The 19,050-nt window shown below is 53.4% G+C and overlaps 2 protein-coding genes and 2 long non-coding RNA genes across 4 annotated transcripts; 2 read left to right on the top strand and 2 right to left on the bottom strand.

The window, feature by feature from the left end:
- Positions 1-4,593: 4,593 nt before the first annotated feature.
- LOC129734180 (uncharacterized) lies at positions 4,594-5,982 on the bottom strand. Its single transcript, XR_008729825.1, has 2 exons — positions 5,628-5,982; positions 4,594-5,324 (listed from the first exon to the last, which is right to left on the bottom strand). It is a non-coding gene; the product is annotated as an uncharacterized LOC129734180 (long non-coding RNA).
- A 25-nt stretch (positions 5,983-6,007) lies between these two features.
- TGOLN2 (trans-golgi network protein 2) lies at positions 6,008-11,985 on the top strand. Its single transcript, XM_055696286.1, has 4 exons — positions 6,008-6,164; positions 6,616-8,099; positions 8,790-8,873; positions 9,849-11,985. The coding sequence occupies exons 1-4, from the start codon at positions 6,107-6,109 to the stop codon at positions 9,852-9,854; spliced, it is 1,632 nt and encodes a 543-aa protein (XP_055552261.1). The 5' UTR covers positions 6,008-6,106; the 3' UTR covers positions 9,855-11,985.
- Positions 11,986-17,631: 5,646 nt separating this feature from the next.
- Positions 17,632-18,238, bottom strand: LOC102050683 (caspase-8-like). The gene is made up of 2 exons (XM_005438173.3): positions 18,037-18,238; positions 17,632-17,903 (listed from the first exon to the last, which is right to left on the bottom strand). The coding sequence occupies exons 1-2, from the start codon at positions 18,236-18,238 to the stop codon at positions 17,632-17,634; spliced, it is 474 nt and encodes a 157-aa protein (XP_005438230.2).
- LOC129734182 (uncharacterized) lies at positions 17,842-19,048 on the top strand. The gene is made up of 3 exons (XR_008729827.1): positions 17,842-17,976; positions 18,086-18,260; positions 18,918-19,048. It is a non-coding gene; the product is annotated as an uncharacterized LOC129734182 (long non-coding RNA).
- Positions 19,049-19,050: the final 2 nt, after the last annotated feature.

The raw sequence follows: 19,050 nt of genomic DNA, 5'->3' as shown, positions 1-19,050 counted from the left end.
ATTTCCCAGGACCCAGCCTGCCTCCTCTCTACCTGCACCAGTGCTGTGCTGTGGGGACTGTGGTGTCCTCAGGTCCGAGGTGGTGGGCAACATCCAAACCATCACTATCAGTGATGGGCTGAGCCCTTCCCACGGCTCCTGGCCCTCCGGCTCTCAGGTTGGTGGGTGCTTTTGCTAATTTGGTGGAATAAATGACACCTTTGCCTCTTGTGACATTTCTCTTTTCCTTTCCAGTGCCAAGCTGGTGTGAGAAGCCACTGGGGAAGTATTTTTATAGCAAACTGGAGCAGCAGCAGATGTCCATCTGCCGGTAGAGGGAAAAAGGGACCATCTCGGTGTCTTGTCCTTAAGGAAGACGGTGTCCGCATTCACCAGATGTTGTGTGAGACGAGTGCGTGCCACGGGATGACGCTGGCATCTGTAACCCCAGCAGATGACACCTGAATCTGAGGATTCCTATTTCCATATTGGAGCTGGGCAGAACTACCAGAAAAGTACAGCCGAGTGATGCCCCCAGCTGTGGGTGCCAACAAAAGCACAGCCTCGTGCCCTTGCATGAGCACTAGGGACACATTTGGGGCAAACACTGGCTCCTGTAACCTTGCAAAAGCTCCAGATGACTTCTGCAAACAGTGACGGTACCTCCAGCAGGAGCACAGCTTCTCCCATCCAGCTGACAGCTTAAATTCACAGCTCAGAGCATCCCAGTTGGGTGGTAGCTCCTGAAATCACTGCTCTGAGGGGTCCCAGCTAGTTGAGAGCCTTGAGCAGTGAGAGGAGCCTGCAGCAGATCCAGCTCCTGTGTACCAGCTTCTTGGCGGTCACCACCAAAGCCTCAGAGCACAAGAAATTGCCTGGAGTATCTTTATTCGCTGTCACACCCAGGACAGCCCTGAACGTGGTAGGCGTTTCCGTTCCACACACAAAACTGTTTAAAGTTCTTGCTTTCAAAGAACAAATTTGTGAACGCTGGGATAGGGCACGATTCCTCTGCAACAGCCCCCAAGAGGACCAGCCACGATGCTTTAATTAATGGCATCCTGATAGCGTGTCGCGTGGTTGTGCGAGATCCAGGACTGAGAGGATTAGAGTGTCACCAAAAACGTGCGTGGCCGTCATTTGAAAAGAGGCAAAACGTAGCTTTTTTTAGAAAGGCTGTTCCAAGAAACTGGTTTTCTGTGAGGAACGTCTGGATCACATGCAGCCTCACTCTCCCCAACACCGGGAGCAGGCTGCAGACAAACAACTTCTTGAATTAGATTTCATGGGAAATTAAAGGCATGAAGAGACCTGTCACAAGAATTAAAGTCTGAACCGGAGCCAGACAGCTTCAAACAGATGTTGGACTTCAGCAGGAGAATATTTCTTTGTTTTACTCGGCATTTTCCCATACAGAAAAGGAACATCTGTTCCGATGCTTTTGCAGTTCTCCTAAAGTGAGATAGGCTTGGATTATTCCCTGCTAGAAGAGAAGCAACTGGCCACTAAAGCCCCCTTGGCTTCGCTCCTCCTAGAGAAGAGGGCAAGACCAGCTAGGTGTTGCTCCGCTTCCAAATGAACACACTGAAGCTATCGTAGTTGAACCAGGCTGATTGTGGTCGCTGTATATCCTCATGCTTGCAGCAATATGGCTGGGTGAAAATGTTGCATTCAGACTGGTGAAACAATAGAAAACAGATTCCTTAGCAGGGTTTTCTTTGTCCTCTGGGAGGTGTTTCAGTAAGAGGAAAATTCTGGGGTTTGTCTTTGTTGCAGAAAAACCTGAATATCCAGTGTGTTTCTGTTTCGGCTGTTGTGTTAAGGAGGTCTGTTAGCCCCCTCCTCTTTTTTGGACAAGTTCTGGGCTAAATTTCTCACGATGCTTAATTTGCCCTCAGACCCGTGATTTGAAATCGAGCCAGGCAGCCCAGGGCGCAGAGGGGAGCCGTGCTTGGAGGTCCTGGGGAGCTCTCTAGCAGTATTCCCGTTACAAGAATTCACTTTTCAAACTTGCCACAAAAAAACCCCAATATTGTGGCCAAAGATTCCTGGACCTGCTCGTTTGGGCTTTGCAGCCATCTCCAGTGGTGGAGGTCCACGTAAAAAGTGCTGAGAAGCAGTAGGAGGTACAGCTGGGCGGGAGAGCTGGGAGCAGCCGGGTGAATGATGAAGTTGGAATTGGGAATGGGTGTCTGCCTTCTTAGGAAATACCCCTTCAGCATCATTGCCACCCATTCCCAGAGTGAAACGAAGTGCCAGAAGTGCCAGATGTCTCCTGGCTGGGAATATTCCAGGTGAGCAAGTACTGCAGAGCTGCACGTGGGGTGGCCGGGGAGCTGGGCTGTGTCGTGGCAGGTAGGCAACACCAGGAACGGCGCAGGGAGCGGGGAGGATGCAGCTGTGCATCTGTCCCTGTCCAGAAACATGATGTACAGTAAGTAGCAGTTTAAAACCTCAAGTAAAGGGTGCCATTTTTGTGAGGAGCCCAGCCTTAAACTCGCTGCAGCTATCACAGGGGTTTTATTGCCAGGAGCTGGTGAACATCTCGTTAAGAGCTTGTCAAGAGCAAACTTCTGGGAGAGCTTGCTCTGGTGTGCGGGTAGCATCTGGGAGCCAGCTTGGTGCTTTCCCCACTGTTTTTTGGAAGCGGGGTTACTTCTGTCACCTCAGTCCGCTTGCTTAATTGCAGCCATCTTGATCAAACGGCCCCCAGCCCCCTCTCCCTCCACAGCTCTGGCTATTCACTAATTGAAATGCCTAATGAGGTCCCAGGGGTCTCCTGCAGAGATGGAGCTAATTAGGGGCTCCACCACAAACCCTGCGAGCAGCAGCAAATGAAACGAAGGTTTCCTCAAACCTGCTTTTTCGCGAGGGGCCGGGGGGAGGGCACACCAGATGTCCTGTTTCCCTGCTCCGCGCTGGGGTAAGGCTGGCGCTTCGCAGACTCCAGGCTCCTGCCAAAGCAGCTGGTGCAGAGGCAGTGGCTACACTTAATACATTTTAATTAGCATCATTAAATTCTTCCATTTGCTAATTGTTTCTCCTTTTGATCCTTTATCCTGACCAGATTAGCCCTCAGGGGAAAGGGACAGGATGGGGGATGCAGACACTTCTGACAAGGTGAGGACTTTATTATCTCCAAGTGCCAGGTTGTCACCAGACCTGGGGAGACTACGCTAAAACACCCCGCTTGATGGTTGATTAAAGGCCAGATTTGTGTGTCCAGCCTGTTCTTGTCCATCATGGCTCTTCTCAGAAAGGGTCATCCCCAAAAAGTAACATCCCACAAGGATTTATGAGAAGAAACAGTAGCAGCCTAGAAAACCAATCAAAACCTCGCTTAAGTTTGAATGTAAAGGAGTTGTTTTTCAGGCGATAAAGGACCAGCAGCTGCTGTCATGTTGGGAAGCAGCTGGGTGGGACTGAAAGAGAATTTCCTCCTCCTGCTTTGCAGCAGACAGAGAAAATAATTCTCAGTCCTTCCTTTCCTCCTACCAGTCTGCAACCGCGTAATCACACTGAAGCCAGAATGAACTTCCTTGTTGTCCATGTTGATGGCAGTTTCCCGTTCCTTGGGCTGCATAGAGAGGGTGCAGCCTGCACGGAGGTTAGGTGAGGTCGCTGGTCCTGTTTATCACATTTTAGCCAAGAAAACTGTTGAAGGAAAACGAGCCTGGTGTGAGCCACCAGGCACTGAGCTGATGTCAGCCTCATACTCGGTATTTCGGGCAGAATTCTGTTCCCAGATGCATTGTTGTAAATCCAGAGGAACTTGGCCTCTGTTCAGTCACTCTTGACTTCCAGGGGTGTGAGTGAAAGCCGAACTGGCTGGGCATGAGAAATAGCCTCGTTTGTCTGTTTTAAATCTCAACAAAAGCATTGGGCCAACTGTTCTGTCTCCTTAGAAAGACAGGCATGGGCAGAACCGAGCTGCTAGGATTATTGGAATGTATTGAATTGAATAGAGGATTGGGAAAAAAAAAACCCAAGAAAAATCAACCACATAATCCATCATGCTCTGAGGCCAAGTCAGGATTATTCCCCAAAGTATTATCGCTGTGCGGGACTCATTGGGTTTGCATGTTGAATGATGTTGTGATATTTTTCTGTGTTTTAGTGTTAAATGGACTGACTGGAGCAGTTAACGAATTCGTGATGTTATTGCAATTCCTTCTGGAGACATGTGAGACTTCACTGCTCATCTTTCAGCACCCCGCACTGCAGGATGCCACGTTACAGATGAGACAGCTCTGGAGACACCAAGCAATAGTGGGAAGCATGCATGGTCTGGAGCAGTTAAGCACCAAGCAAGTTCATCCTGGGTGGAGGTGAAGGCAAATCCATTGATCTAAAAGGAAAGAAGTGAAATGACGGGGAAGGCAGATTGGGATTGTTAGTAATAAGCCAAATTACAGAGACCTGATGGCATAATTCACGCGTCTGGAAAGCTGCTATCAAAAGCCTAGCTGGTTTGGGAAGGACAGGCAGGGAAAAAGCTGGAGATAAACTTTTTGAAGAGTGATGTACCCCCATGTTGACATCCCAAAACAGAGGGAGACAGACCTGCGCAAGGTCACTGGGTAGCAGTAATGAACATGAGAAAGACCCTGGAAGAACATTTGGAGCTCTTTGTTTTACTGGGATCTCCAAAAAGCCACAGCTCAGCAGACATGTGCTGGAAAAGGAATACAGGAGGAGGCAAACCCTCTGAGAAGGGCTTGGACAGTGGGTGGGGACAACTTTTGGACACAACAGATGATGTATGGCTGGAAGACAGTCACAGGTGACATCAGCCACAGCTCAAGAGCACCCAGTGCCACAGCTGCCTTGACTTGCTGCAGCAGGGTCACACTTCATGGACCTGAGGACACCAAAGCACTTGAGGAGCTCACCTACAGGCTCCAGACCCCTGCAGGTGCCCAGACTGTGGTAGGAGGATGGTAGATGGATCTGGGGATCTTTCCACATTTTTATTTCATCTGCATCAAGCACAGGTTGGTTTATATTCCAGGCAGCACAGCAGGAGGCTGGAGATGGGTAAGATTACCAGTAAGACATGATGAAATCCTTGTGTGAGTTCTGCTGACCAAGCTGGAGGATTGCCCCCAGTTTTGGGCAGTATCCTTCGAGGTGTGGAGTGTCTGGAAGAAAGCCCAGAAGAGAGCAAGGACACAACCTACAGGAAAAGATGGACATTCCATACAGAGAAGGGAGACATAACAGCCTTCAGTAGATAAATTATCTACAGAGGAAAGAAGTAAATAGCGCTCGGTGCCTGCAGAGAGCCAAAAGCTGAACTTCTGCCGCTGGTGGAAAGCGCTGTAGCTGCACAGGACGTGTCTTGCCTGGCCAAAAAGAAAAAGAAAAGGTTATCGGGGCTGCTGGACTGGACACGCTGTCCCGATGCGGCCGCTGTCCTCGGCAGCACTTTCGGGAAGCGATCCTGAGCCAACGGAAGGGAAACGACCCCGAGTCCTCAGCGGCTGCCCCCGCCACGGCCTGCGTGCGGGCTCGGGGCACCGGCCAGGCGGGCCGAGCGCGGCGGGGCACGGCCCAGCCCCCGGAGCGCCCCGCTTCGGGCCGCTGCCCCCCAGGCCCACCCTCGCTCCGCAGGGCCTGGAAGCAGCCCCAGACCGGGCAGGTTTTACCTCAGAACGCGGCTCGGACCGCCGGTCCGGAGCGGCCTCGCTGAGGGAGCGGCGCCCGCGGGTGCGGGCACTGGGGCGCTGGGACCAAGCCGGGGGCGGACCCGACGCCGATAAGCCCCACCCCTAATTTGCATAATCAGGCGGTGTCTAACCGCTCTGCGTCCTAAGCCCCGCCCCGATTCCCTGCAGACCCCGCCCCCTCACAACAAACCCTGCCCCTCGGTAAGCCCCGCCCCCGTCCGCCCCAAGCCTCGCCCCTTCCCTCGAGGCCCGCCCACTCCTCAAGCCTTGCCCCTTCCCCTCAGCCCTGCCCCTTCCTGCGTCTCACACGCACCCGCCTCTGCGCGGCCGTTCCCGCTCCCGCGTGCCACCTACCAGCTCTCGCGATATCTCTTCCCGGAAGTAGAGCACCTGTCTTACCGGAAGCGGAAGTGTGCGGGCCCGTGGGTGGCTGTGAGGGCCGTTACGCGTGGGCCGACATGCTGCTGCGGCTGCTGCTGCTGCTCTTGGTGTTCTGCGCCGCCGCCCAGGCTGAGGGTGAGGGGCCGGCCCTGGGGTGCCCGGGGCGGGGGAGGGCAGTAAGAGGGGCTTGCGGCCGTGGGGTGCCCGGGGCGGGCGGGCGGGGCGGAACCGGTGGGCAGGGCCGCGGCGGGGGGGCCCAGATTGGGTTGCGGAGGGGGAGCGGCGGGCTGGGTGCTCGGCGGTGCCGGAGTAGCGAAGGCAGCAGGCTCGGGCCGGGGTGGGTCTGACACGGGCGCTTGGTTTGCGGGGCTCTTCTGCCGTTGGGCCCCACCTGCGTGTGGTGTGGGTCCCGCGGAGGGGCTGGGGGGTTCCTCGGGGGCTCCCTGCCGCTGGGCTGGTTCCCCCTTTGGTTCCCCGTCTCCCCTGCAGAGGCGTTTCCTTCTGCTTTTGGCAGCTGTGGGCCTGCGCTGGCTGGGGAGCTGTTTCCGACAGCCAGGCGGGCTGACCTCTGTGTGTTTGCTGACAGCTGAGGGGCAGAAACCAGAGCAAAGAGGGTCCAACAGAGCTTCAGGAGGCGCTGCAGGATTCCTCCGTCTGAGCACACCGAGCAGCGGGGCCATCACAGCAGATGAGCACCAGGGTACATCTAAAAAGAATGAAGGGGAGCACCCTGAATCAGATCCAAACAAGAAGGACACCAACGTGGACACAGATAACAAAGAGGCAACAAATACGGACCAGAGGAATGTGAATGATGAAGAGATGGTGAATAAGAACCAGAAGGGCACAGATGCACGTGGCCCTAGTAGCGCTGGGGAGAAGAAAGAAGGCCAGAATGGCAGCAGCGAAGGCAACGAGCCAAGTAACCAAACCAAACAGAGCAGCAGCACTGACAATCAGCCCAGCAGCCAGAGTGGTGGCAGCACCGGTAATGAGAACAGCAACACCAATAGCCAGGGCAGTGACAACAAGGACCAGGACAATAAGGACCAGAGCAACAACCAGGAGAGTGGCGGCAACAACACAGACCAGGACAGTACCAACAAGAACCAGACCAACAAACAGGACGGCAGCACTGAGAACCAGGGCAGCAGTGGTCAGAACCAGGGCAGCAATGGTCAGAACGCGGGCAACCAGCAGGAGAGCAGTGACAAGGACCAGGGCAACAAGAAGGAGGGCAACGGCGCGAACCCGGGCCAGAGTGGGGCGGGCAACGGCGGGAACCAGGGCCAGAGTGGGACGAGCAATGGCGTGAGCAACGGCGGGAACCAGGGCCAGAGTGGGACGAGCAACGGCGTGAGCAATGGCGGGAACCAGGGCCAGAGTGGGACGAGCAACGGCGTGAGCAATGGCGGGAACCAGGGCCAGAGTGGGACGAGCAACGGCGTGAGCAACGGCGGGAACCAGGGCCAGAGTGGGACGAGCAATGGTGGGAACCAGGGCCAAAGTGAGGCGGGCAACAGTGTGAGCAACGGCGGGAACCAGGGCCAGAGTGGGGCGGGCAACAGCGGGAACCAGGGCCAGAGTGGGACGAGCAATGGTGGGAACCAGGGCCAAAGTGAGGCGGGCAACAGTGTGAGCAACGGCGGGAACCAGGGCCAGAGTGGGGCGGGCAACGGCGTGAGCAATGGCGGCAACCAGGGCCAGAGTGGGACGAGCAACGGCGTGAGCAATGGCGGGAACCAGGGCCAGAGTGGGGCGAGCAACGGCGTGAACCAGGGCAACAACCAGGGTAATGAAGTGGACTCACAGGGAGATAAAACCGAATCACAACAATCAACTTCCTCCACTGCTGATGGTGATGCTGCTTCAGACAATGAAGAAAGCCCCAGAGAGGAAGAGGATGAGGCTAAAGATGGTGGTGATGCCTCCTCTGATAATAAGGAGAGAGAAAAGAGCGTTCCTGCTTCCCCCAGGGACCAGTCGGAGAGCAGCCACTTCTTCGCCTATCTGGTGACCACAGCTATTATCGTTGCTGCCTTATACGTCGCGTATCACAACAAACGTAAGGTGAGTGGCTGCGCTCCTCGTCCTGGCTCCCGGCGTTGCCCCTGCGGTTTAGGATCTTCCCTTCTGCTCACTGCTGCAGACCGGGGCTGTTCCCCTCGCGCTGACTCTTGTGTCTCACCAGTACCTCCCGCTTGCTGCGTGGTGTGGGTTTGGTTAATATTAATTTGAGCCTTGGTCTGAGCAGCTTTGGGAGGAGCAGAGAGGGTGTTGTAACTAGGAAAGGGGTCGGGTCTCTGCAGAAATCGGGTGGCCTCAGCCCTGGTGGTTATTTTCAGCTGAGAAGGTGAAAAAGAAAATCTGTGTGAAGTTACCCTGAGTTTTCTGTTGCAGATTGCATAAGACTCATCCTTAAATAATCTTGCATGGGGGGATGCAGCTCCAATGACGTAACTGTCTTTTGCTGGGGTTTCTTTTTCCTCCTGTAAAGCTGTTTCTGAGGTAGGAGAAAGAAAACAAATTCTTACGGCTTTCTGCGTGTTAGGAAGACCTCATTATGGCCTGCTTTCGATCTTAGCTGGGTTTCAGTGTTGGCATTTCTTTCAAGTGCCTTTTAAGAGGAAATACAGTCACTAGAAGGAGGTAGGTGAAGCTGGTCTTTGGCCCCTTAGAAAGCACCAGTGTTTGAAGTGAGAAAAAGTTGACTTGGCAGCTGCCGTCCTGCTCACCTTGTCCCTGCTTCTCTCTCCAAAGATCATCGCTTTTGCTCTGGAAGGAAAAAGATCGAAAAGTGGTCGACGGCCCAAATCTGGCGATTATCAGAGACTGGATCAAAAGGTAAGATCTCCCCAAAATGGGTGCTGCCTCACCCCAGGAGTTCGGCAGGCTGGGAGAAGGGGCTGCAGTGCCTTGTGTGTACCATATAATGCAATATATTGGTCTTTCGCATGAGAAGAGGTCAGAAAACCTCTACTTGGTTGGTATTGGAAACCAGATTTTTTGTTTGTTTGTTAGTTTTTTAGCAAAACCCCTGCTCTTGGTCTAGAAACAGGGTTTTGCCAGAAAATGGAAGCAATAATACTGAGAAATTATGGTAGAGCCAACACAGGGCAGAAGTTTGAGAGTCTTGAGCTCAGGTGTGCTGAAGAGTAGTTTGCCACTGACTCAAACGACTTTTTCAGAGAAGTTTTTAGCAGGAGAAGGGTAGGATTTGGGGAGAAGTCCCTTCCTTTTTCCCCTTGAAACTTTTTTCACCTGTTGTCTTTGAAGTCAGAAGTGTCTGTAAGTATTTTCTGTCATGGGAAGAGGAGGAGATGAGGGGAGAAAATAAAACATCACCCAGAGCTGAAACTCAGCCTTTCCGGAAGGCTGTCAGCACTGGGGGGACTGTGACAATGGCCGTTTTCAAACGCCATTGGGGATTTTGCCTACAGAACTCGAGGCAGCGTCGTCCGGCTCAGTTTTGGCTTCGCAGAGGCACTGTGTGCTGTTGGGAGTGCAAGCTCAGTTCTCTCCCTTCCCAAATTGCAGCCATGCCTGGCTGGGGAAGCTGTCTGAGTGCCACAGAGACAATTTGCCTGCTTGAGCTTCCCTATTAAGTCTCACCAATATTTCGGGAATTTGTTTCCCTTGCCAGGAATTTCCTGACTTGTCCCTAAGGCATGGTAAAGCAGCCAGCCAATTAGAAAGCACTTGATTTTATTTGAAAGCTCATCAGAGACACTTAGCCTGTTCAAACTCCAGTGCTTTGTCAGAGCAGAAGAGCAATGCTGAGCTTTCAAATTGTTTAAACCTTTCTTTTTGCCTTTCCAGATATAGATTCTTCCTCGGATGTTCAGCGGAATAATGACGGCCAGCGATGAAAATGCAGGAACACTGGGACGCCCCCCCACTCCCCTGCTGTAGCACTCTGAGTTCTGGCTGTGTGCTGTGTTCAGGTTTCAGACAACAGGAAAAAGGGGAAACGCTTTTAGTTTTGCACCTGCACCTTGGTAATGTTAAACTTCTCACTTCCTCAAAACGCGTTTCTCCTTTCTCAACTGCCTGAAGATGAACTGGTTTTCTGCTTGGGTATCTGGCTTCTAGCCTGTGACCCAGGAAAAGCTGGTACCCAGCACTTGACAGAACTTTTGTGTCCAAATGAAATGGAATTTGCCACCTACTGTACTGACGTCCCCTCTTAGGGGGGGGGAAAAAATTAATATATATATATATATATCCGCCTGCAAAATGAGCCATCTGACTCTTCCCCTTCCAGAGTCATAGAGCTGCCTTTGTAACCAGCACAGTCTTGCTTGAGACACAGACATTCCCCTCTTCTGTCCATTGTGTTTGGATGCTAAAGTTTGGAGCGTGACTGATTGCACTAGTTTGGAAACGATCTGCCAAGGACTCTGATTTGATTTGATTTTTTTCCTCTGTCTGTGATGAAGAGAATGTTAGAGTTTAACATTTAGTTTCACTCTTTTGTGCACATCTTTGGAAATGCTGGAGCAGCCTTTAGCCCTTGGGTTGTAGCTTAAACTTCCTCACCCGCATCCCATGCTCTGCGTGGGTCTTTTCCCTCGTGGTTCCTAGAGTTCAGACGTTTGCACTAAAGGTGACAGCGCAGTTTGCCGTGAAGGAGGGCAGGGTAGGCTTAGAAAGCTTCGTGCCGAATTGCCGCGGTGTAGTTGTAGCAGACTTCACCTTGGAAGGTTGCTTTCCTCCCCCTTGTAAAATGCAGTTATGTGGTAATGTGAAATGTGTGGTAACCCTGAAGCGCTAGGGATGAATGAAACTTGCAGTCATTCACACCTCTTCCTCAAAAATGTGGTATTGAGGCTCTGGAGTGTTCAGCAAGCCTCCGTAAGTTGTAGAGCTCTCTGTGGCAGAGCGCTCGGCGTTGGCTTTGGCTGGAGAAGTGCTGCTTTCTTGCCTGGTCGAGAGGTGACGTGGCTGCTTGTCCCCTGGGTTGCGCAAGCCTTGGCAGTGCCGCTCCTGCCGAGCGCCTCTCACCTTGGGAAACCGTTGTAGCCTGCGGTGCAGGCACCATCCTTTCTGCCTGTGAGTCACCATGGGTTGTCTGCTCCCTGAGGTCACCTCCTGAGCAGGTGACTGATGTGTGGAAGGGCTTATTGTACTGCCAGCGTGGCCTTTCCTGCTCTTCTGCAGCTCTGCCTGCCCCAGCTTTGAGAAGTTTTGTGTAGCTGAGTGGTGTAACCAGCTGCCTGTCGCTGAGCACTTAAACTATGGCCTGGGGCACGCGCTGGTTATGCTTAAGGCTGCAAAATGTGTTGATTGTGAGTTTTTTATTTTTGTAGTTCTACTCCAAAGATGTTTGTTTGAGACAGGACGTTTCTGGAGAGGACACGAAGTGCCTGCCCGATATGCTTTTGTTTTTTCCAGTATGGGCAGAAAAATATTGGTATGAGGCATCTAGAGCTCTTCACGTGGGTACCCGTCTACGCCCAAAGCTCCTGCCAGCCGTACGTGAGTCACCCTCTCCGTGCACTTGCTGACTGACTGCACAGGAAGAATCCTGGCCGGGTTAACTTCCCTCCAGCTGGCCACAAAAGCAACTCGTGGGATGAGGCCAGTCTTTTTCCGGCCTTCCTGAGGTTGTGAACAATTGGTAGTCTGCCCTGTGGTTGCTAAAGATAGTCACATTTGACAAGGGCAAAGACGTTTCCTTGTCTGGACGTGAAAGCTATAGCTGTATTGGTGGGGTTTAAGAGGTGAGAAGGGGCTTGACCCTCTCCTAAAAGAAAAAAAATTTTTTTTTTTTTTCTTCTTCTGCCTGTTAGCAAGCACAAAGAGCAGGAGAAAGTCCCTCTTTTGCTTTAAATAGCTTTCCAGGTTTCCGTAGTAAACTTTTCTGATGCTGAAAGTGCTTGCAGAAGCTATTCTGGAGAATGAGAGTGTGAGGTGGAGGGAAGAGAAAGGAAAACAAGTCTGGGAACGTAACCCTTGGGGGAAATGTGCCTTCTGAAAAGGGTGGGAACTCCTGCAACAAGACTCCACTGTTCCAGAGATCCCGTAGGATAAGTCTAAGGCTCACTGTTGTGTGGCTGATTTATGGACAGGATGCGGGGTGGGAGATGGTGGCTTTTGTTTAATGACAGCGGGGAAAAAAAACCTCGTATTCCAACATGTGAGGTACCATGTGCTTCTGAGCTGCGCATTCCTGAATTTTTAAGACTGTGTGCGCTGTTTTCTGGCTTTGTCCTATTTTTTTTAATTGAAAAATAATCTACAAAGGGTTTTTTTTCACCATCTGCTTGCTTTTCTGTCCCATGAGCTTTTTCAAATGCCTTTTGGTCCTCTGTTGTTCCAATTTGTGTTGGGAATCCCACCCCCGTTACCAGCAGTTCGCCATTAACAGCAAGCCAAAGCGAGTGAGGTCTTTGGAGAGCAGGACCATAGTACCTCAAACATCTCGATGGTCAGATGGGGCTGAGCACGAGCTCATTCGTCAGGTTAATGAGGACATACATCACGTCGCTGTTGGTTCGCTTGGGGCCCAGCGTGGCTCCAGCACAACAGAAATGCCCCGTGCCCGGGAAGTGCAGGGTTGGGGGACACGCAGAGCTTGCACCAGGCTAAACTGGGGGGACCCCTCCTTAAATCCCCCCCCCCCCCCAGTTACCAAGGGCAGTGTGTTTCTGGCAGCAGTTGCTGTAATTGTCTGAGCTGCGTGAAACCTCTGGGAATGATTCCCGGTTTGTTGACTTTTATGGTATTTAAATTTATGCAGTGTGTTTCAAACGGGTCAAAGGTGCACGTAACCTTTTCCCTTTGGACACACTGTGTTTTTTGAACAGACGGTATCTGTCGGTATGTCAGTTTTTTGCCAGATGTTACTACTTTTAGGCCAGCTGCCTCACCAGTTTGAATCAGCAAATGGTTTGTTTTCTGCTGCAGTGAAATGCAACTTGCTTTGAAGGATCAGAATTTTTATATTTCTTTGTACTATTTTTTTTCCTGTGTGGTGAAATCAATAAATGAATTTCAAAAAAAGCATTGGGTTTTCACCTCTCTTGGGGTTGGTTATTTTTTTTTGGTGGGTTCTTTGCATGGTCTCCTTTGAAACCTGGCAACAACGGTGCAGGGTAGTTCCTCTTTGTGCAAAAAGGAAAAAAAATGGCTTTAACAAAAGTAATGCTCTTTGAAATGAATGGTTTGTGTTCAAAGCTTTTCATGCTTGATTTGCACATGCAAACTCACCCCTCGAGTGACCAACTAACCTTGCAGCCGGAAGGAGCCAAGACGGGTTTCAGCTGAGAGCCAGTCTGAAAAGTTTCCAGTCTGCCTCCCAACCCCAGACAGTCCCTCCTACACCTGGTAGCGAGGACCTGACCTTAAAATGGAATTTGAACTGCCTTTCTAAGGGCTCGGCTGCGGGTCTCCCCCCGCAGGGAGGCTCAGAGGAGGATGAGGAGGATGCAGCCCTGATCCCAGCACTGCCTGGCTCCTCTGAGCAGCAGAGACTGGAAAAAGCGCCTGGAGTTCTGCTCCTGCTCCCCCAGGGATGCTGCTCCCCGATCGGCCGTGGCAAGGGGAAGGCAAGGTGCCATGATCAGCGGCAGATCTACCAAGGGCACTTCTGGGTAGCGTTTACTGCTGCTTCCTGTAGTAAATGGAAGAAACTTTCTCCTTTCCCCCACTTCTTCCCTAAAAGGAGAAAATCCACCGTCCTGCACTCTCCTCCAGCTTGGCCGGCCACCAGCTGCCTGGCAGTCAGTGCAGGGGATGGGCTAGGAAAAAGGGACGGGCACTTGTTTTCCTGTTGACAGGGTTGCTGAGAACTTGGGGGAGGAAAAAAGGGTGGAAATGGCGGATTAAAATGAAAACCCTCCATCCGCCTGCACATGGGGTTGTCAGATGGAGTGCTCATCCAAGTCTTCCTATGAGGAGACCAAAGCTGTGCTCTGCTGTGGGTCTGGAGAAACACGAATTACTGAATTGTGCTCTGGGATCTCTTTGAACCCCTTACCTGCATCCACCCTGACCTGAGAGTGCCGTAAAAGTCTCTAAACTATTTTATTCCTACAGGTAGAGTGAACGGAGTGGGGAAGGAAGAACCTGCAGGTCCCTTAAGAGAGGAGCAGCGGCACGGGCTGCCCATCACACATGCCAGGACATGGTGAGTGCCGAGCGTGGGTTGGGCCGGGGTAGCTGCACCACACACCTACCTGTAAGTTGAAGTCCAGGAGTTGAAAAAGTGCCAAATGAAACCAAAATTATCTACCACCTGGGTTGGGCTCTGCTTAGTGGAGCTGAATTGCTCAGGGCTGCGCTGAAAAATACCTGTACGGGCAGGGTTTATCTGGGAGGCCCTTGGGGCAGAGGTGGCACAGGCTTAATGCATGAGCGCAGGGCGAAACTCGGCATGCCTTGGTGGGGGTCTTCGCCCCTGCAGCCCCTCCCTGCTCCTGTGGCTGTATGAGGACTGGTCCCCCATCTCGTGGCCCGGGGATGTCTGTGCGTTCGGTACAGGAGCCTGTGCAGGTTTTTATATTAACGTGGCTTTTGTGCTTTTTCTTGGTACCAAAACGCCAACAGGGGATGAGGAACCTGGGCAAATACGTCAGGTCCGTGAATTGTCCTGACCCATCCATCCCACCCACTCGCATCTGACTGGAGCTTTTCCCCTCTCCCCTTGCTCACCGGAGAAGGAAGCTTGCAGAGACCCAGTGACCCTTTGTGAACTTAGAGAGCTATCTGGAGCAAATCTTGCCAGATCCACTCCCTGGCCTCTGCTCCAGGTCCCCAGTTAACCCACCAACCTGCAAGTCCTGGTGACCACCTATATTTATTTTTTCTTTAAAGCTTAAACAGCCTCATGAACGAACAGCTGGAACATGAGGTGATCTTACAGCAGGGCAGCAGTATTTTCATTATGGGTAGGGCACCAGCCAAGTAAACACATCAGCTTTGTCTCCGTAAAACAGAAGTCCATGGCCTGTGAAGGTTTGTTTAGATTATTAAAAAAAAAAAAACAACAAACCAACAAAATGGTTGAGATTGCATTTGCAAGGTGGGAGCTCTTTTGTGTAAGAAAATCGGGGTGAGAAGCAGTTTTACGTCCCCTCCGGAGCTGTGGGGGGTCACAGCGTGCTGTAGGGCGCTGGGTATCGCTGCACAGTCGTGTGCAGAAGGTCCTGCAGTAGGATTTGCCCCAGTGGCACTTGGCTTGACAAAACCTCCCCCCAGGTAGCTCTGGCACATCCCAGGTTGAGCCATTCCCTTTGCAGAGGGGATTTCTGTTGGTTTTCTTGTAACTCGTCCTTTTTTCTCCATGCATGACAGGGGACTTGGCAGCTCTTTGCCCCACGGGCTTTTCTGCAGAGCCAGCAGTTCTCAGACACCGTCTGCCTCCTCTGCGATGGGTGCTGAGAAGGGGAAGACCTCCTGCAGCAGGTTGGTGATGAAGCAGGGCATCTCCTTGCACCCCTGGTAGGTGCCCCTGGCCTGGCAGCAAAACGCCACCTCCCAGTTGATGCGGGTCATGAGGCGGTTGAGGGCCAGGTGACGTTCCTCTCCCTCCAGGACCTTGAGCAGGGCCTGCAGGAACATGGATCCGAAGGCATTGACGAAGGCCACGTAGCCTGCGGAGTGTAAAGGAAGGAGAGCGGCGTTGGCTGTGCCGTGGCCCTGCGACAGGCCGGCGTCGGCTTGTCAGGGGCTCTCCCTTACCTGGGCTGCACGCGAACATCACAGCGGTTTGGGGAGGGATGGAGACGCAGGCTGAGAAGCCATCTGGCTTGCTCTGTGGCGCAGGATTCCCGCTGTCACACTCCACTACCACCCCGTGGTCAAACTCTGTTCCCCGGCAAGCCTGTGGGCAAGAACGGCTGCTGTGAGCTTCCCCCTGCTCTGCTCTCTCTTTTGCCTGTCCCCAGGGCAAGCCGAAAGCTCCTGGGCTCTTTAGGGGCTCCCTGGGGACCTATAGCCCCCCCCCCCAAGTCAAGCCTGCAAGCCACCCCATGGTGCAGAGCCCCTCCCAGCTCCTGTTCCCCAAGTCCTACAGCCCCACATCGTTCCTCTCCCATCTCCGTTCTCTTCCCTTCTCATCCGGCGCCGCTCAGCATTGCCGAGCCTCTCTTGCGACAGGCCTGGAGATGGGGCTGCCTCCTCTCTTCCCTGCCGATTTCTTATGAGGCTGGTTCCCCTTCTCTTTGCATTTACCCCTCCCCTCCGCGGTAAATGCGATGCTGCACATGGAACCCAGAAATACGCCTGGAAACGCAAGTCCACTGGGAAAGTGCTGGCAGAGACGCCACTGGGAGCGCAGCCCATGGGCAGCGCAGGTCCTGTACGGTCCTGTGCTCTGCGTGATGGTTTGCTCTGTCTTGCCCAGATGGAGCGTGGGGCTCGTGCTGGGGAGGTGCTGGAGAGGCACTGGCACTGCTGAGGCTGCTCTGGGGGCACGTTTCACCCCTGCCTGGAGCCACCTCTGCTGTGACACGTTGGTTGGGACCAGACCAAAGGCAGCAATGGACACGTCCCAGCGTCAGGGGAGAGGGGAGCCTACCGTCCCCTCTCCCTGTGGAAACTCCCCGCCAAATGCCAGCGGTGAATCCTTGCTCAGGATGTGGCCTGCAGGGATGCGAGCAGAGGGGCTGCGACACCCCGGCTCGGAACAGCCCGGAGGGGCAGGCAGAGGCCACCGGGAGCCGCGGGGACCTGAGCCGTGGTGATACCAAGGGGAAGCAGCCCTTCTCTCCCAGCCTGGGCTTGGGCACCCTCAGCCCTGCGGTGTTTGCTCTACAAGGAGAGCACCCACCAGCTCGAGCGCAAGCTTTGTCCACCAGTCGAGGTGTCCAGACCAGTCTCTGGGATTTCTGGCTTGTCCTGGGGGTGTCCCCCGCTGTCACTGCTCCCTGAAGAGCAGCCAAGCCCTTTACCAGCAGGAAACAAATGCCACAATCGATTTAGACTTGCTTTCAGGTGAAAAGCTATCTGTATACTTGCATAATGTTTGCCGAGTGCACACTCTCTGCTGGTGTCCGTCCAGTTCCTGAATTATTTGTTTGTTCAGTGATCTAATCCTCCCTGTCGGAGCAGTTAACGCGTACTTCCAGGGCTCCTGGCCAGCAAGGGCATGCTCGCGTCCCCTCTGCTTCACTGCTTGGGAACCAGCCGCGGGCTTTATTTCTTTTCCCTACTACATCACCAGTTCCCAACTGGGCTTCTCCCACCCAGCCCTACCGCAGGAGTTTGCTGTGCCCCAATGTTCACGGTGATGGGATCTGAGGGCAGCTTTTCACGAGTCATCTATATCCTGGTGGTGTGCAGGAGGAATATTTGATCCCAGCAATGTCACTGTCACGGCAAACAACTTGGTTTCAGCCCATGTAGTCCAGAGGGTGCAAACCACTGGGAGAAACGCTCCTGTCCAGAGACACTGGGAAAAAACGGAGGCTGATTCCTGAAGAAGGGACATGTGGATGGGTGGTGGCGGGCTGGGAGAGGACTGTTCGCAGTGAGCCACAAGGCTTCCAAATCAGTGAAAGCAGGACAAAAGAAGGTTGGAGGGTTCTGGTGGGAAGCTGAGCAGCCAAGAAAGGACCAAGCTCCCACATGGATGTACTGAAATCCATTGGGAACAGGTTTATCCTGGCAGCAGCCTTAAGCCTCGTGCTTGTGCCAGTCTAATTCTGCACGAACTTAGCAAAAAGGGGATCAAGTTATCATCCAGGGGCTGTGTTACCTGGATAAAGAAGATTTTGGGTATTTTGGTGAGCACCGGGCACCTCTCTGAGGATAAAGTCTGGAAAATCTGGGTCAGCTTAACTGGTTCCATGTCACAGCCGAATATGACCCCCTCCTCTCCGTGGCTGGAGATGATGCTCACAAAGTACTCTCCATGTTCGCAGCAGCGCTCTGCAACGACACGGCCACACTGATGCCTTTGTGCCTCAGCTCAGCGTGTCCTGGAGGATCCTTGGACCAGGAGGTAGGGAATGGGAGATAGCTGGGCTTGGAGGGGGTTAGGGTCTGGCTGGGGGACGCATACCTTGCTGGTAAAGGTCATTTATCTCCTTGGCTGTCTTGTTGTGCACCAGCTTCACCTTGTAGTTGAGCCGTGAGAGTATCCTGGAAAGCTTCTCCGCTTCTCTCTTGGCTCCTTTCCGGGTCCCAAGCACCACATCATGGTCACTGCTGCAGAAATTGCTGTTGACGATGATGAGAGCTCGGCTTTGCCTTGGCTGGGACATACTGGGATGTCCCCTCGGAGGGGTAAGTGGTCTCCAAACCCTGCACCGTGCGGGCAGGGAGCTCTGGCTTGTCTAGTAGTGAGCCCTGATGCTCCTTCAGGAAGTCCAGGAGAGCATATCCTGCTCTGCCGGCTGACTCAGCACCAACGTGGCCAATTGTCAAGGGCAAAGGCAGGAGCGGTGCCCTGTTACCTGCCGAGGCAGCGAGATGGCACCCGGCCATGAGCCGTGGGGTGGGACAGGGACAGGGCTCGTCCCTGGCTTTGGTGGGCACCGCTGGCTGCCAGAGGGCAGGGCTGGCACCATCCAGCCCAGGGCTTACGGTGCTGTGTGAGGAGGGGGGGAAAGGATTGCTTTCTCCGAGGGGATGGTGGTGGCGTTGGAGAGGGATGGGGGGTGGAAATGCCTGCTTGGCAGGCGACACCAAGCAGCCAGGCAATCCCTCCCTGCCTTTCTCACCCTGCCTTTGTTTCCCCAAAAGCCCGGCAATCCCTGCTCCCCATCGCTGACGGCGGGGAGAACAGCCCCATCCAGCCTCCCCGCGAGCTCCCAGCCGGGCTTCTCAGGCAGTGCTGCTTGTGCCTCCCCTGCCTGCTCCCGGCGAGCAGGAGCCACTTGCCAGCCGGTTTTATTCATTGGGTTACCCCTTTGTGGCATTTCTGTGGTTATTCCTCCCCAGAACAGTCTTGTGCTGGTGCAGGATACGTCCCCAGCAACATGCTCACAAGGACGGGTCTCAGCTACGTCCCTGCACTCCTTCCCTTCCTCAACTTGCCAACCTGGTGTCGAAAATCTGCCCGCGGGAGCCACCC

Source organism: Falco cherrug, chromosome 18, assembly GCF_023634085.1.
Source record: "Falco cherrug isolate bFalChe1 chromosome 18, bFalChe1.pri, whole genome shotgun sequence".
Classification (NCBI taxonomy): domain Eukaryota; kingdom Metazoa; phylum Chordata; class Aves; order Falconiformes; family Falconidae; genus Falco; species Falco cherrug.
The sequence above is the reverse complement of the archived record's forward strand: the minus strand, read 5'-3'. Positions and strand labels throughout refer to the sequence as shown.